Source organism: Aspergillus nomiae (assembly GCF_001204775.2).
Source record: "Aspergillus nomiae NRRL 13137 chromosome Unknown contig00171, whole genome shotgun sequence".
Classification (NCBI taxonomy): Eukaryota; Fungi; Ascomycota; class Eurotiomycetes; order Eurotiales; family Aspergillaceae; genus Aspergillus; species Aspergillus nomiae.
In genome coordinates this window covers 1-25,140 of record NW_015378226.1, presented here as the reverse complement: position 1 = coordinate 25,140, position 25,140 = coordinate 1, and the positions used below count along the sequence as shown (strand labels likewise).

Sequence of the window (25,140 nt, the reverse complement as noted above, 5' to 3'; positions counted from 1 at the left end):
TTACATGTACGAGAAATGGCCAATATTCTGCTCGCTAAGCGTGGAGATACTTCTCCTACTACTGTCAGTGAGAAATGGGTATATAATCTAGTTCAGCGCAGAGATGAGCTGAAATCCCGTTTCTCTCGCCGCTACAACTATCAGCGCGCTAAATGCGAGGATCCAAAGCTTCTAAATGAGTGGTTTGAGCGCGTACAAATCACTATAATGCAGTATGGTATTCAATCGGACGATATCTACAATTTCGATGAAACTGGCTTTGCAATGGGCTTGATATCTACTGCTAAAGTAGTTACTCGAGCTGGGTTAGCTGGTAGGCCTTTTCTTCTGCAGCCAGGGAACCGGGAATGGGTCACTTCTATTGAGTGTATTAGCTCTAGGGGTGCCCTTCCACCTTGTATTATTTTTAAAGGCAAGGTTCATGTTGAGGGCTGGTATGAGATGGGTCTACCACCCGACTGGCGTATAGAAATGAGTGCAAATGGCTGGACTACCGATGAGATAGGTCTACGTTGGCTGCAGCAGCTATTTATACCTCTTACTAGCCGTACAGTTGGTCGATATCGGCTTTTGATACTCGATGGCCACGGCAGTCATTTGACACCTCAGTTCGACGATATATGCAGTCAAAACGATATTATACCGCTCTGTATGCCTGCGCACTCATCTCACCTACTTCAGCCGCTTGATGTAGGCTGCTTTGGCCCCCTAAAACGCGCGTACGGACAGCTGGTTGAGAAAAAGATAAGATTAGGCTTCAACTATATCGATAAACTTGACTTTCTTGAAGCCTTTCCTCAGGCGAGAGCTCAGATATATACTACTGGTAATATCTGCAGCGGTTTCTCAGCTACTGGTCTTATTCCTTTTAGTCCTGAGCGTGTACTATCTCAGCTGAATATTCAGCTAGAAGTAACACCCCCAGGCAGTAGACCTAGTAGTAGATCTACTGATTCAGTGCCTAAAACGCCTCACAATTTAAAGCAACTACAAAAGCAGGAGACTACGCTGAAGAAGCTACTTAGAGCTCGTACAAGGAGCCCTGACTCGCCTACTAAGATGGTGATAAAACAGCTTTTTAAAGGCTATGAACGAGCTTTAAATGAAGCTACTATTGCAAAGCAGGAAGCTAGGGAACTACGCGCTGCGAATACAAGAATGCTTAAAAAGAAAAAGCGCTCTACTAGACAGATTACTATAGAAGCAGGCGCTTCAATTCAGGAAGCTCAGGAGCTTATACAGAGCAGGAATTCTACTAATAAAGCTATATCTACTACCCCGGTAGATATAGCACCTGTAGTAGAAAGTCAGCGTATACGCGCTCCACCAAGGTGCTCTGGATGTAATATACTAGGGCATAAAATTACTCAATGTCCTAATCGCCAGGCTATTTAAATTTTCTATAGAAATGCAGATTTTTCGGTGTTTTGAATAGATTCAAAATATGAGATGCGTGAAAATCGGGAGGGGTGGAACGCTCGGTTACGTGGAACGCTCGTTTTCCGAATACGTTAATGGATACCTGACCGCTTATTAAGCATGGCTGTTTAAGCTAACTAACGCAGGCCCAATTGCACAAGAACAAACTCACTTATGTTTGTACATCATGATATAATGGGCGTGGGTATGTATACATGGGGGTCGGAGATTGCGACTCTATCTATGAATGATCTAGAAGCCGGGGACCTCTGTTTCCCATATTCTGGTTGAGAGGATGCACGGTTGTATGGATTAATTACACAGTGATGTAATGGCATATCTGTGGCCATCTTTCTATTTCTTCTACTCTACTCTAGTTGTGTTGTTTCTTCGCTACTAGTTAGGGGCTTCCCAGGATATGAGCAAGTTCTCTGTACATATATACTCTACTTCTCTAAAGTGAGATATTGACTAACACTGCTTCGATGATCTTAAAACATAAATATACTTGTAGCCATACAATTCACGCTATAAGCATACTAGCCGGGTCCTCAAGATACTTCTTGACCAGCGTCAAGAACGTTACTGCTTCACGGCCGTCGACTAGCCGATGATCATAAGTCAACGCAGTATACATCATCTGGTAGAGTCAGAATAATCCAATCTTACGCAGAGCAGAGAGCAAGGGCTTACCGGACGAATTTCTACCTGTTCATCAATAACTACAGGTCTCTGCTGGATTCCGTAGATCCCAAGCACAGCCGTCTGCGGGATATTGATAATGGGTGTACCAAACAACGAACCCCAGATTCCGCTATTGCTGATCGTAAAGGTCCCACCAATCAGATCATCCATGGTCAGTCTGCCATCGCGAGCCTTAAGAATCGTGGATGTCAGTGAATATGTTCTGATTGTAGACAAGTGCTAGTAGCAACTCTGAGCGATTCACCATTTTACCCAGCTCCGCGATACCCTGTTCGATTTCCACGATGCTCCGGCTTTCCATGTTACGTAGCACTGGTGTTACCAAGCCTCTGGGCGTCGCAACGGCAACGCTAAGGTCGATGTAGTCGCGGAAGACAATCGTGTCGTCATTCTCAATGGACGCATTGATAGCCGGAATCTCCCGAAGAGCCAGCGCGGAGGCCCGCGCCACAGGGCCCATGAAACCCAGCTTGACACCGTGTTTCTGAAGCACGCCCTCCTTATTCTGCGAGCGGAACTCTATAACCTTGCTCATGTCGACTTCGTTGAACGTCGTCAGGAACGCAGTTGTGTTCTGCGATTCTTTCAGACGCTCTGCCGTGCGCAGGCGCATACGAGACATTTTGACCTGGTGGTTCGATAATCAGCTATCTGGTGGATGCATACAATGGATGAGTAAGCTAACTTTCGTCTCTGAACAACTCCCTTGGAAGGTTGATACCGGACCTTGGCTGTGTGGTACGGGCAGTGGAGTGGCTATTGAGGTAGGAGTGGGTGTAGAGGCCGTTTCTTTCATTGGCTCTTGGGATGGTCTTGTTTCCCTAGTAGGTGTTTGTTGTTTTTGAGTGGCTTCCTGAGGAGGCTCAGAAGTTCGTTCCGCTTGCGATTGTGGTGGTGATTGTGAGGTTGTATCGCGCTTTTCGAGGCCAATCTCAATAACAGCTTGTCCCACCGTGACGATGTCGCCCTCGCTGACAAGTAACTTTGTGATCGTTCCGCTATGTGTAGCATTTAAGGCGACATCTATCTTGTCAGTTTCGATTGAGGCGATTTCTTCGTCTTGTTCAACGTAGTCGCCGACTTGTCTGTTGAAGGTCGACAGGACACCCTCGGAGATGGATTCGGCCATGGAGGGGACGCAGATGATCTTGGTTTCGGCTGTATAAAAGGCGGATGCGCTGAACTGGCGTAGACATGGATATTGCCAATTCTTTTTATGACCGAATACAATTGGCCTGACAGTTGATGGATGCGTACATCGTCTAGATACTATGTTGGATGCGCGTAAAGTTGATGAAGTTCGAAGCGCGCGAGGGTAACAGCCCCGGAGATGATGCGTTGCACGACTTGACATGATTGATCTGGGGTATCTTGGATACTGAAGATACAATCACAGATCAAGAAAAATAAAGATAAACCAAGAGAATCGGCTTAACGTCAGGACCCCGGATCTCCACATCGGCAAAGCAGCATTGCACCGATATCTCAGAAATTCGGCATCACTTTGAAATATGCACACTAATTAGTGGCAGGAACATCACTCTAAGTAGCTTTAGAGTGTGAAAATCTATTCCCATCATTTTCTCTCGTTAGAAAGCTGCATCTTTATGCCAAACGAGAGTAACATTGTATCAGGGTTTATGTGATGGTCTCAAGTCGCGATACAAGGCCAGTATGCAGTCGGTCACAGCTGTATATAGCCAGTATAGTCATTCCATTTCATTATTTTGATACATATTTGGCTTATTGCTATGCCATCCATAATATGTGGCTCTTGGGGTAAGATATAACTGGGGTATGCGTGAATCCTGTAGGATAATCTGCATTGTGAAGAGGAAATCGGCTGTAAGTCGGTCAAGAATGCTAGGGGTGTCATCTTTAAGAGGACTGCGATAGAGATAACATGGTAATGCAAGAATCGAGTGCGCTTCAACAACAAATTGTTGTTGAAGTGAGAATGTATATAGTTTAAAGTGGATGGTAATTTTATGACGTTGACGCTAATCACGGGGACTCCACCAATCACGGTAAATGGACCTCGGCTCAGGGAGGTGAGAATCTCCCCGCAACAAGTCCTTTGATTCCAGTCACCATTCATTTTGCGATATGATCTTTCATCGCAGTCGCTAATCTACGATCACCACTTTCTCCTCTTCTACCTCCTTACCTCCTTGTGACATCAACAGTGTGGTTTCGCCCTGGACCATCCCCAGAACCATGCTGCATTTTCGCACGGAGGGCTATAACGGCTGTGCGGTTAAGTACTCCCCGTTCTTCGATAACCGCCTGGCCGTCGCCGCGTCGGCCAACTTTGGACTCGTGGGAAATGGACGGATGTACATTTTGGAATTAACTCCAAACGGAATTGTACCCGTGAAATGGTACATGTTTCCATTGAAGATGACCAAGTCAATTCATTCTAACTAGACGATGCCAGGTTTACCACCCAAGACTCGCTCTACGACCTTGCATGGTCTGAGATTCACGAAAACCAAGTTCTTACAGCCTCTGGGGACGGTAGTATTAAGCTGTTCGATTGCAACCTGAGCGACTTCCCTGTCCAGAATTGGAAGGAACATAACCGCGAAGTCTTCAGTGTGCACTGGAATCTCGTCGCGAAAGACCGTTTCTGCTCCAGCAGCTGGGACGGTACTGTGCGCGTCTGGACCCCCGATCGTCCGCATTCTCTCGTCACTCTTCCTACACACAGCTGCACTTACTCCGCATCCTTCTCGCCACATTCTCCTGACATCCTTTCCTGTGTTACATCCGACTCTTACGTCCGTCTGTTTGACCTTCGCACTCCGGCTTCCGCCTCCAACCACCTCACTCTCCAGATCCCCATCCATGCGGCCCCAGTATCCCCGATTCCTGGTAAACCGGGCGTTCCACCGGCCGCTTGTCCTCCTTCCGAAGCTCTGACACATGACTGGAATAAATATCGACCGTCTATCCTGGCTACCGCGGGCGTGGATCGGACGATCCGCACTTTCGACATTCGTGCCCCGCAGCAGGGCCCACAGACCGTGATGGTCGGACACGACTACGCCATCCGCAAGGTCTCCTGGTCGCCACACTTATCTAATGTTCTCCTTAGTGGAAGCTACGACATGACCTGTCGTGCATGGAACGACCAATCCCCCCCTGGAGTCGTTGGGGATGTCGACTCGATGCGGGCGGGTCCTAGTCCAACGATGGGAGTGGAGATGGGTCGAATGGCGCGTCATACAGAGTTCGTAACAGGAGTCGACTGGTGTATGTTTGGAAGTGAGGGATGGTGTGCCAGTGTGGGATGGGACGAAAGTCTGTATGTGTGGGATGTCCGGGCAGTCATGGGATAGACGCCCATCTGATTTTGGATGACCCGTCTTGGTTTATTTCTTCCTTCTGTATTGGATATTAGATTGCATGATACCATTTCCTGACAGCGATTGATTGGCCTGTCGGATATTGAATACTTTATGACTACGATTCTGGTTATTAAGTACTGTTGTCACTTGGGGTATAGAATATGCTTTGTGTGTTTATCGTTAGACAAATCTATACTATCCGACATCAATCATCACTATAAGTATACGAATCACCTTCCACGGTGACGCAGTTTAGACATGGCATTCTCCCACATAAATCCACCGCCGTGAACTCACCGTGAAATCAAGAAGCCAAAGCCGGGTATATCAAGACAACAGGACCCATCTCAAACGTCCTGTGCGAACTAGAGCGCCCAGAGGGGCACCCCCTCCTTAAAGGAACATGCCAAACCCCAATTGAAACGAAATAAGAAACGAAAGCGGCCTTATCTCGTCAATCTGGCCTCTGTCTTCTTCCTCTCCGCATCGCGAACAGCGGCAATCTCATCCTTCGATGCATCAAATGCGACATGTGCCTGGTTGAAAGGATTCTCCTCACTCTTGTCGAATTCCTTCTTAATGAGGTCCATACGCTGCTGCCTCCGCAGACCAGGATTCTCCTGCTCCACCTCAGGCATCCTGCGCGCCTCGTACGCCGCATAAGCAGCCTTGTACCGTCTCTCCGGATGGCGATCGATCTTCCCTGCATCCTTGCCCGTTAACGACAGGGCGTCCAGCGCGTTATCGATACCCGAGGCATTGAGAGCCGTTCCCTTACGAGACGCAGGCTGGTCGTCAAGCTGGGAGAGATCCAATCCGCGGGACTTCTTGACCGGTTGGTTCGATTTGCCCTTAGGCTTCGAGGGCTGGGAGGCTTCTTCGGCGGCGAGTAGAGCATCGCGTTCGGCCTTCTTACGGGCTGCGTCTGCTTTCTTGGCTTCCTCGGCTTCTCTGGATTTGGGAATTTGATTAGCATATTAATTGCACGAACAGAAAAATCATACCAAACATTGAAAGTCTTCCCTCCTTTCTGCTTGAATAAGACACAAAAAGGTCAACACTCACTTCTTAGCATTACCCTTAGCACCCTTCGCCCACTGCTTATCCTCCTCAGCTGCACGCTTCTGATCCTCCACAGCCTTCTTAGCGGCAGCCGCTTCCGCTTTCTATTTCAAATCCATACGTATCAGCAATACAATCCATAGATATCTTGTTGGTCGCGTGCCATACAACCATGTGGCGGGGGCGGGGCAAAGACAAAAGCAAGCTCAGATTTATCAGATCCGAACATATTATCAGATCGGGATAGGGAAAGGGGGCCTTTCACGTACGCGGGCGTTTCCGGCTGCCTTCTTGGAGTTCTCGACGCCCTTCTTGGGACCCATTTTGAAATGCCTTCTCTCCCGGTTTCCTTTGCTATTGGGGGTTTGTTGAGCGAGGTATGAAGAAGTGTTTGGTTGGGTTTCTTGGAGGGGTGTGTCAGAGCTAAGACCGATTGGGAATGGGGTGGAGCCTGACTAAACATTTCACTTATGTAACTTTATGCAGGTTCACATGATTGACGTAGCCCTCGTCTTTTCTTGATGTATAGATCTGCAAACTATCATGTTCGAAAAATTATAGGTGGTTTCGGTTGTTAGCTTGTATGTAGTATTGTTGTGGCCTGGGTGTTCGAGGATATTCTATCAAGCATCATAAATGCTATCATCGGCGTCGCCACTACTCAGAATCTGATAGGGATAGCTAGCACTAAACGGCCCAACTGTGATCATCCATCCGCCAGCAAGGGATCAGATCTGTTGATCGTAAGGGACGTCTCACATCAACATGACTTCACACCAAATGAACCAATAAGATGCGGAGTACAACTTGAACCTGCAAACAATCGCGGAAATCCACTTGGCATTGGAGACCAATAGAGAGGGGTTCCATGAGACTCGTCCCAAGAAAGTGGACGCGCTCTCACTCACGCCTTTCGAATTGGATGCCTGGGGATAGGATATGGTTGACCTCAGGCGAAGGTTGATGTAGCTGGCTTTATTCCATGCAGCCAGTGTTGCTATCTCTGACGTTCAGACACAAATTAACAATTCTTCTCTTGTATCATGGATCAAAAAGCTATTGCCATCCAACGAAGGTATTCGATACCGAAGACAAATGGCTAATGTTGGGATGTGATACAATACTCGAATATTGTATGGCTCTTATCTAACTTAGGTCTTACGTTGTAGCATGAAAGAATCATTTTACAGTCCTCATCCATCCCGTAAAGTACACTAGTATATATCTACATGGAACATCATTCATTTAGGTACTTATAGCTGGCAGCTCATACCCTTCCGGCACACGAGGCCAAGTATCAACGCCGTCCATGATGGCCAAGGCCATGCCGCCACTCAAATGTGGTTGTATGTGGCAATGCAGCAGAAAAGGACCCGGATTGACCACATGATATCGGATCGCAAGCCACGATGGGCCTGCGTTGGCAGGTGGGCTGAAAAACGTATCTCTGATCTGTGGGTTGCGGAGATTAAAGCTTTCAGGAATGTTTTTCACAGCCTCGGCAACTGAGCGATGGCGGAAAGCACCGAATCCTGATCCAATCACGAAGTATTTATTCGAATGCTTGTGGATTGGATGAGGAGCTGGCCGCCAGTTGTCACATTGACGATGAGATCCACCCAAGTGTTGTTCAAGGTGGTGATGGTGTACTTTGTGGGGATGGAGCTGCGGTTAAAAAGCAAAGGGGTCGCTTCTTCATTTGATTGTGGGTAACTATGATTGCCCAATGTCCAGATGTACGAGTCTCCGATATGATCGACATTTAATATGTATGTCCGGTCCGCATGCAAAGAAGGGACTTCTACCGGGAAGGGGACGACCCTCGTCTCATCCAAGAACACCGTCTCTGCGGTGGCATTGGTGCCAGTTTCAGTAATCCATGGCTGAGATACCTTCTTCTGGTTGGAAGTAGAAGCTCCATATCTCATGATGCCTGTGCCATTTATGATCTGGTTTGCTCCAGTGTTGGCAGAGCGAACTGTATACTCACCGGCAGGTTGGTCTAATTTAACCAGAACAGAATACCTGCTCCCGATAGGAATAGTAATCGCGTCGGCTCGGATAGGCTCGATGTAACGCCCATCGATCGCATAGACATACAAAGGATGTTGGTCAATAGAGAATGCTAGCTCTAGACTGCCAGCTATATTTATTAAATCCCAACTTCTGTACTGCAAAGCTGATTCTACCTCGAATATTTCAGCCGGGCCTTGGCTGGGTATACATCCGCGAAGGAAACCCTGTGGTGTTAGGTTGATCTTCTGAAGGTCTCCAAGAGGCAAACACCTGGGGTAGGTTAGTATATATTTGAATATTCTAGAAAGTGAATGAAAGCAGATTGATGATGTGGCTTACCCCATATCAGTAAGCGATTTATTCCTCAGCCGCCCCCTCTGAGCAGGTGTGGTGAGTGCGTCGATGCGGTCTTGAGGCAGACACAGTACAGACCCTTTACCATTGATCAAAACCGCATTGGCACAAAAGTTCTCAACCCCAGAGGCTACTTGGGCCTGCCAGATCTCTTCAGATGTTAAGTGACGCCAATCGGAGAGGACGATAGGCTTAGTCTCAATTTCCGCCCTACCAATAGCCTGTAACTCTTCTGCGTCTTCAGTAATCAAATGAAATGGTTTTTCCACTGATTCATCTGGTTGAATGTAGATGGCCCCATATAGTCCATCCTCTATTTGGCCTCGGGTGTGGGCATGATATATGTATGTTCCGTAATGCGTTGCTGTCCATGTATAGAGAAATTGATCGCCGGGGGCTATCGGTCTTTGTGATAGTCCTGGTACACCATCGGACCACGGCGTACCTCGTTGCTCAATACCTGATCCCAGAAGTTAGACCAGAGTTTTTCGGCGGGTGCAAGAGGATGTTACCATGGAAATGAACGGTCGTCCCGAAAGGCATTGAGTTGTGAACCAGAAACTCAACTTTGTCACCTTGTTTTAATCGTAAAGTCGGACTGGGAAATTGTCCGTTGCTGAGAATCATTTTTCGCATAGCCCCAGCCACTTCGTGATTTTCCCATGTGAGGTTGAGTTCGAATTGAACGACCTTACAAGACACCCATTGAACAAGGCATAATAAAGCCAACAGGCCCAGCCGGCTATGAAAATGAGCCATGGCGGAATCGTACTATAACTGTTAAGGCAGCATAGGTCTAACTAAAAGAGATAAGTACAAAGGCTGTTTCAGTGCGTAGAAAGGATTGCAGAGCCCACAACTGGCCTTTAGAGCACTTTCTGTCTCTTCTGTTCTCCATGATTTCTTAAATGTATCCAACGGAGTCCCGAGCGTTGAAAGAAGCAAAGGTCAACGAAGAGCCGTGGCAACGGGGGCTGAAAATGCAAGGGATAATTGATGATCGCGGTAGGAACATGTCTACCGGTGAGTTCGAAACAGGACTGACTCCCTGGAGTATAGAGCGGACGGACGAGTAGTCATACGCATCCAGAGTTTATGTGGTAATGGCCAATATTAACCATATCTGGTGTAATCCTGCCAAGGTATGTTTGCTCTAATTAGTAAAGCAAATAAGAAGGACGCAGGGCACTCCATGGCTTGGCCAGAGGGAGGCAGTGAATTGCATGAAGAGACAAATATAGAACACAAACTTAATCGACGATGTATCAATGCTGAAGCGGTGAAGGGGGCAAAGTGAGCTATCCCAAATCGATTTCAATACCGAAAGGCAGCCGCAGGAAAAGGTTGCGTCGGTGAAAATGTCCGCAGAAATCTGGCAGGCGGATGCAACGTACTTGGCAGTTTTGGGTAAGTTTGGGTTGATCTATCCAGCACCTATTATTCACTTTGGGGAACCCTGAAACACGACAAGCGTTGATTATAGAGCCAATAGATAATTGAGTAAAGCACTTCCGAAACCAGGGAAGTCAATGTTCATAAATTCAATAGATCGTAGGGCGCCTTGCAATTATTTGACTCCACAGGCATCCGAAAGGAGAATCATCAAGAAAAGGGAGTCCAAAACAAACAAAGAAAAAAAAAGAAGCAAAAATATAAAAAATAATACAAAACAAATTCATTAAAAAAAAACAAACAAACACCAATCCATGCTCTTAATAGGTAAAAATGTTATATCCTGCGCTGAAATAGGGTCATTTCACTGGGCCAAAAACATCAATAGAATAGAAAGCAGAACGTAAGAGATTGCAATCAATCATATCATATCGGTCGTCAATCAGAAATCCAAAACGTGCAAATCATATCAACAAAATAGCCGAGGATTCTTCACCACCGTTCTTGAGGACTTCTGCCATAGGGTCCGTTTTGTCGGTCAATTCAGTATGATCTGTCTGTGCCTCAAATAGGACTGGGTGAACGGCTGGGTTCAACGGCCACGTCGAGGAAGAACGCCTTTCGACAACACCCTGGGAGGCTACAACTGTGGTTCCTTCAGAGTGGGCCTCAGCCTCAGACGATGATTGTTCTGGCTTGGCAAGACCCACCTCGGAAGCGTCACCGTATTGGAGATTAGTATGGCCAGGGCTCATCGGTTGAGTAGGAGCTGGAGGGAGATATTGCTGCTCAAATGAAACAGGCACTGCTCGTACTTCCGAAGTCGCCACGCCTTCTTTTATGATCCCTGTAGGATTCTCCCAGATCGACGATGAGTGCTGTAGAGGAGATATAGTCGACTGGGGAACCATCTCCAGCATGTCCGGAGGAAACGGCTGAAGATGTGCTGGAGTTGCTGTGGGTCTGGCGTTGAGAGCAAAGAAAACAACCAAGACGGTAAGAAGCGCAATTGTAACGTTGCGGCGATCACTGGCTAACACTCGAATGTAGTTCACTAAAAGGGTTTGAAGTTCGATCTCTGCTGCTGGACTTCGAGGGTAGGATGGCCTACCAGATTGCCGATGCTCTTGAGGCACAATCTTTTCTGGAGTCGGCGACAAGCTGGAGCTCTCAACTCTTGTAGCGGTGAGAAGCTTAGGCTTGTCAACTTCAAGAGCAGGGGTCTGTGCATGGGCTGGATCAGTGTGGACTTTTGTGGGCCTGTCATTGACAGGCTCCTGTAACTGTGGCACTTGAAGTCGGTTACCCGGATGGGATATTTCGCCCTCGAGCAATCTCTTTTCTAAATCTCTTCTCACGTCGGATGGAAGCCAGAGACCAACCTCCACATCTACTTTTTCCATTTCTCTCCAAGCTGCAGCCCATGCTCCAGCTCTCATCAGTCCGTTGGCTGCAAACACCCTGATTTCCCACTTCCGGCCGGCCTCACTATGTCGGACGACGCGCCCTCCACAGTCTGGGCATTGCTCACCTTGTTCATCATCTGTTGCGCTCTCCTCCGCTGTAAACTGGCTATCTCTGTCTGTATCGGTCTCTTCATGACCCAAAAAGTGCCCATGGTCAAACCTTGGGCGCTGCAACTCCAAACTCTCCAATAGCCGCTCCTCAAGAAGATCGTACATATCCTCAGGATGTGAAATGAGTACACCCCGTTCACGTAGTACCACAGATCCAATCTTTTCCTCCAGTAACTTCCACCGCCTCCAATACTCCGGCGGCAATACTTCCCTCAAGAGCTTTTGGTCCGGATAGTCCACTAGTCTTGGGATAGGGAGCGATGGTGGAAGCAAGTTACAATGTAGTAGTACGAGAGGGTAATCTTTTTGGGATTTTTGCTTCGCCACGAGTCCGGTCGGCGAGTAGTACGAAGATCGCTTCAGCTGTGATGAGCCATCCGACATGTGATGCCCTCCCCTGCGTTTCGGTGGTGTCAAGTACTCGCCGTCACCCTCATCCTCGGTATGCATTTGCATCGCTCTGACCGAACTGGACTTTCGGAAGACACTGTGGTGCTTCCGAACCGTAGGTGTCAATCTCAGATGTTCTTCCATTTCCCCACGATCGGTATCGTTATGATCGCCCCACGAATGCGAAAGCATATCTTGCTGAGATCTGTGCATGACGGCTGATTTAACCCCACTGGTGGGATTGGTAAGCACCGAAGCAGGAATGGAGGAAATGGAGGAACGGCTCGATGCTCTGGAATTCACGTCCCGTAGCTCTTCATAATCTACATCACCGCCGAGAAAGTCGCTAGAAGACTGTCCCGTTGAGGATGCCGAGGAATTGTACCCGCAGTCTTGAGCTAGTATATGCGTATCTCCATGTGTGGAACTGGTATCATTGTGGTCCGGGATTTGGTGAAATAGATGGGCTGTCTCTGCTGTCGACGGCGGCTCACCATTAGGAACATACAGACAGAGGTCTGATTCCTCCCGGGGCGAGGCTGTGGATCCAGTTAATTGAGTACTGTGATCTAGCTCCTCCATTGAACCTTGGATCACAAAAAAAAAAAAAAAAAAGGAAAAAAGGAAGTATAGAGTTGCTTTTCTCGGTCCAGGAATGCGGTAGACAACAAATGGCTCCACAGGAATGTAGGGCAGTGGATCTCTGATCGTAATGCGATCTTAGGTTGTGGACCACGAGATATCTGAAGATGAATCTGTGCACTAGTATCCACTGATATAAGGTAATAAAGATTATAATATGTATGATATGTGGAAGAAAGAATAGATCTCTGGGATGATCATGAATACTGATTGATGGCCATGCATTCAATGTGTTGATGTTGGGGTTCACCGCCTTTGTCGTGCAGGGCAACCGCTCATTTCATTCGATCAAGCATCGAGAATCAATCTTATCTTCACCTCACCCAAACTTGGTCGCAAGAATACAATGCAATATATCATTAAATCCTCGCGTTTAATTATAGAGTAACAATATGGTTATGGTATATGTATACTAATATGGCACATGACCTCTGCTTCTTCCCCATCCAAGAGATGCACGGAACATATTTGGACACGACATAACTGATGAACATACACGTATGGGGACACGTAGGATAACCGTGCTGGCTTCCCTCCCAGCCAAACGCTTGCTGTATGCAATATTGGTACGGGGAAGAATGAAGAGACAAACCAACAAGAAAAGCCTGCGCTCGCTCTAATTGTATATAACAAATTATATCCAAAAACCCTAGACGCCGGAAACCTCTTCCCAATCATGATAAAGCACGAACGATCGCTGGACATGACACGTAGACACTGTGATAAAAGTAACAAAAGAATCACGGGTTTCAATGCGGCGGCCGTGAAGTACCGTCATCGGGGTTCATCATAGACGGGTAGTTCGGATGGTCCCCGAAGTAGTTGAGGACATCTTGTGGGAGGTACTCTAGCCAAGGGAGTATTTCTCCGCTAAAGGTGAATGGAAATTGGTCTTGTTGTTGAAGGGAAGCCATATCAATATCTTGGCTCTCGATGAGTATATCGCTAACGTGGGAACCCGAGCTAGGGTGCATTTGTGAGGGTCTGGAATTCATATGACTGCTACCTGTTGGCTGGCCGTTTCCAGTAGAGGCGGTGTTGTAGTTATAGGCAGAGGTTGGTGCACCAATCCGGGATGAAGTAGCGGTCAGGTTTTGATTGTAGGCGGGGTGAGAATGAGGAGGTCGGGATGCGGACGTCGAGAAAGATGTGTTCAGACCCAACAGAAGGCTGGCATCTGATGTTGAAACGCGGCCAGACGGGGCAAGTGGGGAATATTTTCCAGGGCCAGCTGTAATCGGCGAGCTCGGCGCAGCGGCGGTAGACCTGGAAGGCTCGAGCGTTTGAGTATAGGAGCTCGAGCTAGGACCAGTACTAGTTTGCATCGGTAAACTAGGGTAGCTATGGCTATACTGAGACGAATAAGCTGGCTTATTAGGAACGGAGTCCGTTTGCACAGCTGGCATTTGATATAGTACGCTAAGATTTGGCTGCGAAGAGTTGGTTGCTCCTGTAAGAGCCCATCCAATGGCTTGAAGAAATTGAAGTCAGCCCAAATACCGTCGATATCCAAGATTCAACTGAGAAAGGGAGCTACTAGTAAGAACCGGGACTCAAATGCCTACCTTGGCTAGGATCAATTCTTGGTGACCGTACTTCCAAACCTATGATCGACTCATCGGAGTCACCAACAGCACCTAGCGGCGCACTTGGCTGACGCCAACCAGGTGCAAATGGTTGAACCGATGCGATCTCAGCGGTACCCTCCATCTCTTCCTCGGTATATAATAGAGGATCGACAATTCCCTTGGCCTTTTGGTCGAGAACAGTGAGTATATACTTGGTTCCCTCCCAGTAAGTCTCAAGAGCCTTCAAGGCTTTGTAGCATCTCTGATAGTTTTCCTTCGCAGCAGAGGAAAGGAGGATATGTTTAGCAGTCGGCTTTCGTTCTGATCCATCTGACGGGTGGTCTAAATTCGGCATAACAAAGCCACTTGTTTGATTTGTCAACAAAGGCTGGCAGGGAGGAGAGCCTGGCCCTGACAACGGCGAGTAATAAGTGCTCTCCATCAGAAACGCGCACGCGGCGATGTACATCGGCTGACTAGTAAATGGATTGCCGATGAAGCTCTTACCGTCAACGAGCTCAGAAAATGAAAGTATATCCGCAATGGTTTTGGCAGAAGACATCGATAACTCCCTGCTATTTGGATACAGGTGTTGTATAGAACCCCCAAACGAGTTTAGTAGCGTTGGTTGATGGAGGAGGACTATCAAAGTGTGGAACCAAAAATGGAGAAGGATGAAATTCGTTCCTTCTTTTGCCTTTACGTACGCTTGAAAGTTGGCCGCGTTAAAATGAAGCCTAGGCGACAAACGCTGGTATATGCCAGTAAGATCACTTTCCATCCCGGCTAATCTCTTGAGGGTGTCCGTGGTGACATGTTTCACATCTTGAATTCCATTGATGAGATCCGTGACCCTGCCATACAGATGTATTATGCGTATAAGTGGCGGGAAAGGCGCTGGCCAGCCGTTAGGCAGTAAGGATTCCGATTGCAGGGGGAAGCACAATTCTATGTCCTCATCACGCAAAGTCACCGGTCGTCCTGTCCCTGATGAGATGACTCGATCGAGAAAAAATATACTCCAGAAGGTGTCAACCCTCTCCCGCTCCCAAGCACGTTGGTTTTCATTATCCTGTGCATCCTTCATTGATCCCTGAGAGGTTTGGGGGTCGTCATACTGTTCCTCTCTCAACTTCCCCGCTTGCCCCGTTACAACTGCGTTCGGAGTCACACCACTCTGGCCATAGTTATATTTCAAACCCTGCAGTTTCTGCATCCCGAGATCCTGAGCCATGCGAATGGATATGCCTAGATACATCCACAGGCCACTGTCGTGATTTGAGCCAAACTCTTCGTAGGCTAGCAACAAACACGCCTGGACAACAGACAATGTGGGGCATGATAAAACATCGACGAGAGCGCCCATTGCTCTATGCGCAAATGGTTGGCCGCGGTCTGACTTCCTCACATCCAGCTTTGGTTCTGAGCCATCTATGGGCGGAGCTTGAGGAGGACTCAGCAAAGGATGAGGAGAGAACCGTGCGGATAAGGTACAAACAGCATCCACGAGCATGGTGTCGATTTTCTTGTCCTTCAAGTCACGGAGGAACCTTTCACGTTGGAGGAAAGGGAAATTGCATCCCAAGTGTACGAAAAAAAGATCACAGAGGTGTGTCACCAGATTGCTGACTGGCAAGGAATCATCCCGATCGTAGAAGGGGATAGTATTGGCATCACGGTTGTCGCGGCTATCAGCGAGATGGTTTAGGCGACCAACACCGAGGTCCGTGAACTTTGGGCTTCGCAGAGGAGACATTGATTCTATGAAGTTTAAGACATCAATCAATACACGTTGGAATAGGAATGGGATAAAAAAGCACCAAGTAAGGCACAAAGAAAATAATCACCCAACAGGTCGTATAACCCGTAGACAAAATGTTACTGACCTGACGATAGCGACGCATTACTCTTGCGCGAGCCCCTGACCTGGACAACCTGAATAGGAGTCAGCATGTGTGCATTTACGTAACCAACTTGAGTACTCGAACCATTTGTTTAAACCCAGGGACAATAGCAGTTGGCCCGAAGTATCTGAAATAGGGAACATGCGTGCGAGCGGAAGAGCTCAAAGACGTACGGCCTATCGAAGAAAGTTACAGTGAGTACACAAAACCAACCTTGAGGTTTATGCGCAACATACTACTTTCTGGACTTTCCCCTACAGTGTGTTGCTCAGAATCCCTCGGAATTTTGGAAGATATTTCCCTCATTAAAGAAGCATCTTTTAGTTCCGACGGCTTCGGTGCCCCGGACGATTTGTCTGGACGATCATCACTGGGTGGTATTGAAACCTGCGAGGGAGAATCTGGAGAACGACTCTCAACTTTCACTGCTGTACAGGAGCTATCACTTGGTCCCAGTAAAGGAGGAATGACAGGGGTGCGTGATGCGACATCGGATTGCGATCGAGTATGAGCAGTGGGTTCGCTGTATCCTAAACATACGTGGTTATAGTCGGAGCACGTTTTGCACACTGGATGAAGACCGTATTAGCAAAATGAATGGTGTACCACAGTGGTCTCATATACCCACCTGGTTGTTCACCTGAGCATCGTATCTTGCGCTTGCGACACGTCCGACACCTGTTCGAGAGAAGCTTGAGTCAGCATCGCAGGGAGGCAACAATGGACAAAGGTTCACAGGAGTATGCTTACGCCGCGTTGACCCGACGTCGTTTAGTCTGGGGCTGTCCATCGGTTGAGACGAAGCGAATCTGTTTTGGAGGGGGAACATTATTGCCGCCGTTCTTCTGGGGAGAAGGGTGGCTCATTGCGAGCAAATGATCATCCGTGGTCACCACACATTGGGCACCTGCTTCTTCCTCGCTCTATAGCAATCGAACGTCACCGGTAAAGGTGTCCGGGGGAGTCGCAAAAGAAGAAGACAATAAACGGGAAAAGCGGCGATACGGAATATCTTTCGGAAGAAGCACTAGGTAAAGAGAAAAATCCATGGACGATGGGTGAATCCCACGTTGTTTTCCGGGCAATAGTATGATCGCGGGCTGGCGTGGAAATAAAGTGGGCGGGTGAGGGGAACGTGTGGTTGTAATGTATTACTATTTTCTGTTTCGCTTTAGCGGTAATTGGTGATAGGGGGCAACTGGATGCCGGCAGTGGTCTGAACCAGAAACAAGTCGCAATAGGAGGTTAGGACAGTATGTGGTATCCGTCCATGAGGGATCGCGAAAGGGACCGACTGACCACCTTGGGCTCACCAATGGTGAGATCTATTGTCCGAAAGAGAAAACCCCAGTTCTGGCCTGACCGCCCAGACTAGACCGTTTGCTCTTTGTTTGACCTTTGGGCTTCTGGAATTCCAATCGCATGACCTAGTATTCTTTACGGCGAAATTACCAATATTACGTACACCTGTGGTTATTATTAAAACCACCATGGTATGTGGCTCAGGAAATGAACTGTACAAAGGAAGCTTAAAAAAAATTCTTTACATCCACGCGACTATCGGGACTATTCCGGGCCCAAAAGGATTCCAGGTTGGACCCAGCGATTCCTCATGTGACGTGCCCCAAATGTACCTTACTTGTCGAGCTTTGGAGTCAAAAATCTATCTTGCGACAATCAAACCAAGCGCTATATCGTGAAAATCAGAGAAGCCTAAAAAACAGGAAGATAGACCGAATATACAGAAGAACTAAAATGAATACCATTGTCATGGATCGGTTCCTGCAGGTGTTTTGCGTCAATTTAACCGCCTAAGGAGCTGGACGGACAATCACTTATAAAGCTGGAGTCTGGACTCTGGGGTCTCCATTCTTTTCCCGCCCGGAGTCCCCGAGGCAGTGGGTTGTTGGGGAAATCAGACCCTCTTTTCTATCCCCACATATCGCAGTGTCAACCGACTTTCGGCATCAACTCCGATACCTAATTGATCAGAACCCACCCAAGAAGACACATCTCTGGCACGTTAAACCTGGTATTTCTTGGAAAATAATATGATCATTTATCGGAGTTTATGAGAGTCTTTCCGACTTTCATACTACATATCCAGCAAAGTGACATGGCTTCAAGTCGGGGTTGCAGAACGCCTACATTCTACAATACAGGACGAACTCTCAGGTGCTACAAGGTTCAGAGACCTATGTCAAATTGCCACTTATCAATTCTCGATGTGCACTCCTGTCCAACATAGCTCGCAGTTCCTTTTGTACTAGTCGGGAACCAACCCTGTTGGAACAGTTCCGTCATGTTTAGAATTGTGGTCTAGGTATCTCGATCGCATCGGTAGTTCGCCCGTACTGTATCCCCCCTAGCCGACTGATGGGCTTCAAGACCTTAAGGTCAATCACGCTTCGATCCTCATTGATGGCATCCTCTCTCGCCCAGAATCGGACACCCTCAATGATGGCCAATACTCCAGTCTTCTTTCCGGGAGTCGTTCTGCTTTCAAATTCTTTGGTTTCAACGAGTTTGCCTTCGATAGATAAAATTGATTCCTGCACGCGGGCTGGCTGGACCACCGAACTAGGTGCCTGGTGCAATCCGGATATCTCCCATTCGGAAACACCATATGGAGCGTTGACGGCGGTCGCATTTGCTGCCTCCACGAAATGTTCAGAGATAATGTTAATGACGCATTCTTCTGTCTCGGCCAGGTTCTTCAGCGTGTCTTTGGCTTTCTCAAGCGATCCAACAAAGCCGACGACAAAGAGAGGAGGGTCATGATTAACGACCTGTGAGTAACTGAAAGGCGCCAAGTTGGCAGACTTTCCATCCTTCGACTTGGTACTGATGAGTGCTATGGGTCTAGGAACCATCCCCGAGATTAAGATCTTGTAGTTAGATGAAACCGGCCTTCCTTCCTCATGAGGGTCGATCTCGACATGATTCTTCTTCAAACTTTCGCCGCCATCATTCGCACCCTCGCCCTGTTTCCAGTCTGGCTTAGGGGGCTTTGAGAAAGTGACCTCTGCGTCACGTGTAAAATCCGGCCGAGCAGCTTGAACCTTCTCAAAGTCGTCACCCGCTTTAAAAAATGCCGAAGTCATGCTGAGTGAACGATTGTACCAAGGCTTGACACCGTGCAGGCTATTTCCGCTTCCACTATGCGTTTATCAGCGATATTAATCGCGACTTGTGTGACCTGGACTCTGCCCAAGTTTATGATGCCTTGCCGAGTCGGAAACGCCTGTCTGGGCGCGAAGGAAACTTACAACTGCTTATAGAGATGGCTAGTCGAAAAACGCAAGGTGCTTCTCACAACAGTGCGCTGCATGGGGAGGTATTCACAGTGGTGGATTGACCAAAACTAGCTGCTATCGCATCATTACATCCGTTAAGCAGATTGCGGGTCTCTCGTTGTGCAATTTCCACGGACCATAAAGTGCAATTTTCCAAATCCGACGCCCCAATAGGTGAGAATTACTTAACGGAGTGCGTGGATGTAGAGTTCACAGCCGACTCTCGGGCCGATATTAGATTGAGTTTTTGTCAGCACCCGAAAACAACCCCTCACCCACGCTTTGGGTAGGAGATAGTTACTAGTAGTTGATGGCTTGTACTTGACATTCATCTCTTGAGAATGGAGTCAATCATCATGAAGGAAGTAGGTTATTTGAGAATGATGATATGTCAAATGAGTATTGGTTTGTATCCTTGCACCCTCAAGGGCGGAATCGAAACCACGTTGGCCGTGACGTGACACATTTCTCCACACTTCTCCAACCTCGCTATCCCAAGGACGATGTAACTATGCAGGTGGTCACCTAGGCTTATCAAAGTGGTTCAAACTCTCTCATGTTCAAACTTTCATTTGTCAGTTTCGGGGGTCTTCTCCAATCATTGATAAGCAAACCGGGATAGGATACCTATATCTAGTATAAATAGAGTGTTAGGGTACTATCAGAGCGAGCCTACTTTCACGTAATTAACTTCCCATCCCCTCTCATCCCAAAGGGTTTTGTGCACTACAGCTGTTCAGAACCATCACACACTGCATCTCTTGTGATCGAATATCCAAAATGACCCACCAAGACTTTGAAACCTTCAAGCTTGGAGATTGGGAGCTACAGAGTGGAGAAAAACTCATCGATGCGTCTATCGCATACAAGACATTTGGTGACCCAAAGTCGCCAGCTATCGTTTACCCCACATGGTTTTCCGGATGTACGTATTAGAATTCAGAAAGTTCCGGAGCCATACTAACAGAATATCTTTTACATTCAGCGATCTCGGATAACGTCTGGTTGATCGGAGAAGACAAAACACTCAATCCCAAGACGTACTTCATCGTTATCCCGGCGCTCTTTGGGAATGGCCAATCAACCTCCCCGTCCAACTATTCCGCTTCCGATGTATTTCCGACATGTTCCTTCTACGACAACGTGCGCGCCCAATATACACTGGTCACACAGCAATTGGGCATAACGCATCTGCACGCTGTGGTCGGGTGGTCGATGGGCGCAGCCCAAAGCTATCAGTGGGCGACGCAGTACCCGGACTTCATGGACTTGGTGGTGCCATTCTGCGGATCAGCAAGGACCTCCTTGCATAACCAGGTGTTCTTGGAGGGGGTGAAAGGTGCGCTGTTAGCAGCAAAGCACACGCCCTCTGCTGTCCTGAGAGATACCCGCTCTCTCGAGGCTGGACAGGCGTCAAGAATATGGAATGCCCAGGAGAGGCAAATCGGCTTGAAAGCTTTGGGCAGGGTTTATGCTGGTTGGTAAGGACTGACAACAAGCCATGCCCTGCTGTACCATTTCTAATGTCCCTCTCTCTCATACAGGGGCTTTAGCCAAGCTTTCTACAGAGAAAAGCTGTATGAGACTATACTTGGCTACAAGAGCCTGGAGGACTTTATGCAAGGTTTCTGGGAGAAGTGGGCTCTATCTAAAGGTAAATCCACACAGCTCTGCTCTGTCTTCGCTCTCGTAGTTAACGTGGATCTAGACCCTGAAAATCTGCTGGTTCTTCTGCAAACATGGCAGCAAGGGAACGTGAGCAATCAAGAGCCATACAATGGCGACTTTGAGAAGGCCATGGCCTCAATCAAAGCGAAGACGTTGGTGTTGCCGGGAAAAACCGACCTTTACTTTCCGTATGTCACATCTACCTTCCTCAGATCAATCCGATAGCTAATTGCCGCAGCCCGGAAGATTCTGAGTATGAGGTTGCATGCATGAAACCGGGAATCGGTACACTTCGGGTTTTCCCCTCCATTTGGGGTCGTAAGTGGATATCTATCATACTGCAGAAGGATTATTGCTGACATGTTACTTGTAGACTGGGCGGGGGGCCCTGGTGACAGTAAGGATGATGTTGAGTGGCTTGACAAGCAACTGGCCCAGTTTCTGGGGAAGCATTCGGGAGCGTCATTGTAATTGGTTACGCCATAGGTCTGCTTTTCTATAGCAAGTTTCCCTGGAGAAGTTGGTGGGATACCTAGGTAGCATGGCTGCAACCCGTCTTGAAACATTGAAAATTGGGGTATGATGCAATTCATATGATTGGTTGACGAAGATGTATGGGAAATCCACAGTAGCACGTGATTGTACACAGGCGTCACTGCTGAGTCAGTTGACCAGGCGTGGCGCCGATAAACCTTCTTTCTTCAACTCCGATCGCTGGCTTGATCAGCCTCTCTTTAACTATTGGGCATTTTCCCATCAATTCACTCACCCCGTTCTTCCCTTTCCTTCACTTTTCTTGTCTTGTCACGTTCCTGTATCCCCCCTTTTTTGTCGTGTTTCCTTTGTCTTTCCTAGCTCTAAAAGACATACGTTCTTTCTTAGCTTTCCAGTCTTTCATCTCCGCTTTCTAAGAACTTAAGCGCCGCATGATACTACACCTTAAAATAGACAGTCATTATGGCCACACCACCAGTTCGTCAATGGGGGGTTACTCCTCCGATCTCTACGGTCTTGCCGACTCCAGATGAGCTCGCTGCAAATGACGATCTGATCTCTGAACTAAAGCTGCAGAACAACTTTGAAAGCCCTACAGAGACCGAGCACAGGTAAGGCAATCGGGAGCCTTTCACAATGCTCGACATAAGCGCTCATTGCCTTGGTTTGACAGGAAAAACACGCTTCAACTTATCCAACGTGTCACGGTCGAGTTTATCAAAGTCGTTAGCCGAAAGAAGGGACTATCCCCTGCTGCAGTGGAGGCCGCCGGAGGAAAGATCTTTACCTATGGAAGTTATCGCCTTGGCGTTTACGGACCTGGTGAGTTGCCAGCAGTGCTTGATAATTGTTCTGACTTCCCGAGTATTGATTGCACTTCGTGGCAGGGTCGGATATCGATACCTTGATTGTTGGTCCGAAGCATGTTGTCATCGACGATTTCTTTTCAGATTTCCCCCCTGTTCTTGAAAGAATGGCTCCACAAGGGGCTATTGAGAAGATGACCCCTGTTCCAGATGCCTTCGTACCTATTATCAAACTCGAGTTTTCCGGTATTAGTATCGACTTGATTTATGCCCGCCTGATCGTCCCTTCAGTTCCGCTCAACCTCGATTTGAAGAACAATGACTACCTCAGAGGCTTGGATGAAAAAGAGGTCAGATCACTTAATGGAACTCGTGTGACTGACGAGATTCTGGAGCTTGTACCTCAACAGAAGACTTTCCGTCTAGCTTTGCGTGCTATCAAACTCTGGGCGCAACGTAAGGAGCTTTGTTCTTGACCCTTCCAGTGCTCGTCAGCTAACCGTTCCAACCTACGCACAGGCAGAGCCATTTACTCTAATATCGTGGGCTTCCCCGGCGGTGTTGCTTGGGCTATGTTGGTAGCTAGAGTGTGCCAGTTATACCCCCAAGCGACCGGGTCAGTGATTGTGGGCAAATTCTTCCGGATAATGAACAAATGGGCGTGGCCTCAGCCTGTGTTGCTGAAGCCAATTGAGGATGGACCTCTCCAGATGAAAGTCTGGAATCCAAAGGTGGGTACCGCAGCTGGTCACTTTATGATTTCGAAAGGTCGCTGATCTGGTCATAGATTTATCACGGTGACCGCTTTCACCTGATGCCGATAATTACCCCCGCATACCCTTCCATGTGCGCTACTCACAACGTCTCCATGTCAACCAAGACTGTTATCCTTCGCGAATTGCAACGAGGTGGTGATATCGTAGACAAAATCTTCCTGAAACAAAACACTTGGAACGACCTCTTCGCAAGACATTCATTCTTCACTCGCGATTATAAGTACTACCTCAGCATAACCGCGTCGAGCAGAACCAAAGAGGCGGAAGCGGTCTGGTCTGGACTTGTTGAATCAAAGATTAGACATTTGGTCGGGGCTTTAGACAGGAAGTCAACCATCGCAGTTGCTCATCCGTTCCCCAAAGGCTTCGAAAGGGTTCATATCGTCAGCAGCGACGAGGAGGCCGAAGCTGTGAAGAATGGCTCTACCCAGTATCAAGATAAAGGCCAAAAAACAGAGACGACCGATGAGATAAACGACGCTGCTCACCAGGCCGCGGCTAACAGTCAGATCGAAAAACGAGACGTCGCCGAGACCGTGGAGGATAAGGCCAATGGCGAGAGTCGAACCATCTACACCACAACATATTATATCGGGCTGGAATTGAAGCCATTAGAGCCAGGTATGTTAGCCGATTTTCCTGTCTGATCCCACTGACTTGACAAGGCCAATCCCGGTCGTTGGATATCTCAACCGACGCCCAGATATTTAAGTCGACTTGTACCTCTTGGCCTGGATATCAGCCCGGTATCAACGACTTGGCCATCATCCATGTGCGGAAGTAAGTGTTTCACCTGGAATTTAGGGGTTCGTACTTTAACACTCGGATCAGCTTCGACCTTCCCGAAGATGTCTTTCAACCAGGAGAAACGCGTCCCCAGCGGCCTAAGAAGAAGATTATCAAGAAAGCCGGAGCGGGCGGTCAGAAACGAGGCATCGAATCATTGGACGTAAGTGCAAACAAGAAAGTTCGAGTGGACTATGGACGGCAAGCTACTTCTACGAAATTCGACCCCTCGCGCTTAGCAATTCTCAAGAGTCCTGACGTCTGAACATGACTGATATCAACCGTTGATTTTTTCTCTGCAGGATCCGTCACTTCCGGCTGCGAAACGTCAAATTCCGTCCAACGGAGTGCCCAATACAGCAACACCTGCGTGAGTGCCTATCAACCGTAATTAGGCCCAAAACCACGATGGGGCAGGTCCCCGATCTGTTCGTGAGTGAGATGCCCGACATCAACAGTCACCGTTGCAGCCAGCCATATGAAGAACCGCATCCGGATTGGATGACATGTAGTAAATGGGCGGCACATCTCTTAGTATAATCCCAGCTGAAATCCACTAAAAACAAAAACCTACAGTTGATCTAGTGACTCGTCCCCCGAGACGCACTGTTGCAACTGACGTCAGGAGTTTCAAGGTTGGTTTCTTTTCTCTTTCCACTACCTTATTTCTTTCTTGACCATACAGATACTATATCTGTGTTATCTTGCCCACCAAGCGACTACCTCATTGCAGGCGTTCGTGACAGTGGATGCGGTTGATCATACTTGCATTACGCGCGGTTGGGTTCATAACACCCCCCGGCCCAATTTTCTATTTACTGTTACTGCACTCGCACGGAGGTTGTAGGTCTACACTGCGGGTGGTCTGAGACTGTACATATCACCTTGCTGTTCAGTTAGGCCTGGTGTAAGTGCCAGCTAGGTTTAGTTGAAA

The 25,140-nt window shown here is 47.9% G+C and overlaps 9 protein-coding genes across 9 annotated transcripts; 3 read left to right on the top strand and 6 right to left on the bottom strand.

Moving 5' to 3' along the window:
- Nucleotides 1-1,942: 1,942 nt before the first annotated feature.
- On the bottom strand, nucleotides 1,943-3,253 carry ANOM_007026 (putative dihydrolipoamide acetyltransferase component of pyruvate dehydrogenase; the record flags this gene model as incomplete). The annotated part of the gene is made up of 4 exons (XM_015552282.1): nucleotides 1,943-2,059; nucleotides 2,113-2,295; nucleotides 2,369-2,752; nucleotides 2,810-3,253. 4 exons carry the CDS (start codon nucleotides 3,251-3,253, stop codon nucleotides 1,943-1,945), a joined length of 1,128 nt encoding a protein of 375 aa, XP_015406059.1.
- Nucleotides 3,254-4,341: 1,088 nt separating this feature from the next.
- On the top strand, nucleotides 4,342-5,465 carry pex7 (putative peroxisome biosynthesis protein (Peroxine-7); the record flags this gene model as incomplete). The annotated part of the gene is made up of 2 exons (XM_015552281.1): nucleotides 4,342-4,505; nucleotides 4,562-5,465. 2 exons carry the CDS (start codon nucleotides 4,342-4,344, stop codon nucleotides 5,463-5,465), a joined length of 1,068 nt encoding a protein of 355 aa, XP_015406064.1.
- Nucleotides 5,466-5,920: 455 nt separating this feature from the next.
- ANOM_007024 (DUF1014 domain protein) lies at nucleotides 5,921-6,859 on the bottom strand (the record flags this gene model as incomplete). Its single annotated transcript, XM_015552280.1, has 3 exons — nucleotides 5,921-6,425; nucleotides 6,540-6,640; nucleotides 6,806-6,859. The coding sequence occupies 3 exons, from the start codon at nucleotides 6,857-6,859 to the stop codon at nucleotides 5,921-5,923; spliced, it is 660 nt and encodes a 219-aa protein (XP_015406063.1).
- A 1,218-nt stretch (nucleotides 6,860-8,077) lies between these two features.
- On the bottom strand, nucleotides 8,078-9,665 carry ANOM_007023 (putative L-ascorbate oxidase; the record flags this gene model as incomplete). Its single annotated transcript, XM_015552279.1, has 3 exons — nucleotides 8,078-8,822; nucleotides 8,892-9,366; nucleotides 9,419-9,665. 3 exons carry the CDS (start codon nucleotides 9,663-9,665, stop codon nucleotides 8,078-8,080), a joined length of 1,467 nt encoding a protein of 488 aa, XP_015406060.1.
- A 1,097-nt stretch (nucleotides 9,666-10,762) lies between these two features.
- On the bottom strand, nucleotides 10,763-12,847 carry ANOM_007022 (uncharacterized protein; the record flags this gene model as incomplete). The annotated part of the gene is made up of 1 exon (XM_015552278.1): nucleotides 10,763-12,847. One exon carries the CDS (start codon nucleotides 12,845-12,847, stop codon nucleotides 10,763-10,765), a length of 2,085 nt encoding a protein of 694 aa, XP_015406067.1.
- An 809-nt stretch (nucleotides 12,848-13,656) lies between these two features.
- ANOM_007021 (putative C6 transcription factor) lies at nucleotides 13,657-17,245 on the bottom strand (the record flags this gene model as incomplete). The annotated part of the gene is made up of 7 exons (XM_015552277.1): nucleotides 13,657-14,378; nucleotides 14,473-16,236; nucleotides 16,362-16,410; nucleotides 16,464-16,555; nucleotides 16,616-16,948; nucleotides 17,008-17,057; nucleotides 17,130-17,245. The coding sequence occupies 7 exons, from the start codon at nucleotides 17,243-17,245 to the stop codon at nucleotides 13,657-13,659; spliced, it is 3,126 nt and encodes a 1,041-aa protein (XP_015406066.1).
- Nucleotides 17,246-18,685: 1,440 nt separating this feature from the next.
- Nucleotides 18,686-19,710, bottom strand: ANOM_007020 (flavin reductase family protein; the record flags this gene model as incomplete). The annotated part of the gene is made up of 2 exons (XM_015552276.1): nucleotides 18,686-19,538; nucleotides 19,649-19,710. The coding sequence occupies 2 exons, from the start codon at nucleotides 19,708-19,710 to the stop codon at nucleotides 18,686-18,688; spliced, it is 915 nt and encodes a 304-aa protein (XP_015406057.1).
- Nucleotides 19,711-20,455: 745 nt separating this feature from the next.
- Nucleotides 20,456-21,814, top strand: ANOM_007019 (homoserine acetyltransferase family protein; the record flags this gene model as incomplete). The annotated part of the gene is made up of 6 exons (XM_015552275.1): nucleotides 20,456-20,600; nucleotides 20,661-21,156; nucleotides 21,220-21,329; nucleotides 21,384-21,531; nucleotides 21,582-21,661; nucleotides 21,717-21,814. The coding sequence occupies 6 exons, from the start codon at nucleotides 20,456-20,458 to the stop codon at nucleotides 21,812-21,814; spliced, it is 1,077 nt and encodes a 358-aa protein (XP_015406061.1).
- Nucleotides 21,815-22,300: 486 nt separating this feature from the next.
- Nucleotides 22,301-24,892, top strand: ANOM_007018 (polynucleotide adenylyltransferase; the record flags this gene model as incomplete). The annotated part of the gene is made up of 8 exons (XM_015552274.1): nucleotides 22,301-22,449; nucleotides 22,512-22,660; nucleotides 22,726-23,100; nucleotides 23,164-23,375; nucleotides 23,432-24,041; nucleotides 24,086-24,200; nucleotides 24,252-24,369; nucleotides 24,509-24,892. 8 exons carry the CDS (start codon nucleotides 22,301-22,303, stop codon nucleotides 24,578-24,580), a joined length of 1,800 nt encoding a protein of 599 aa, XP_015406062.1. The 3' UTR covers nucleotides 24,581-24,892.
- Between the last annotated feature and the right edge of the window lie 248 nt (nucleotides 24,893-25,140).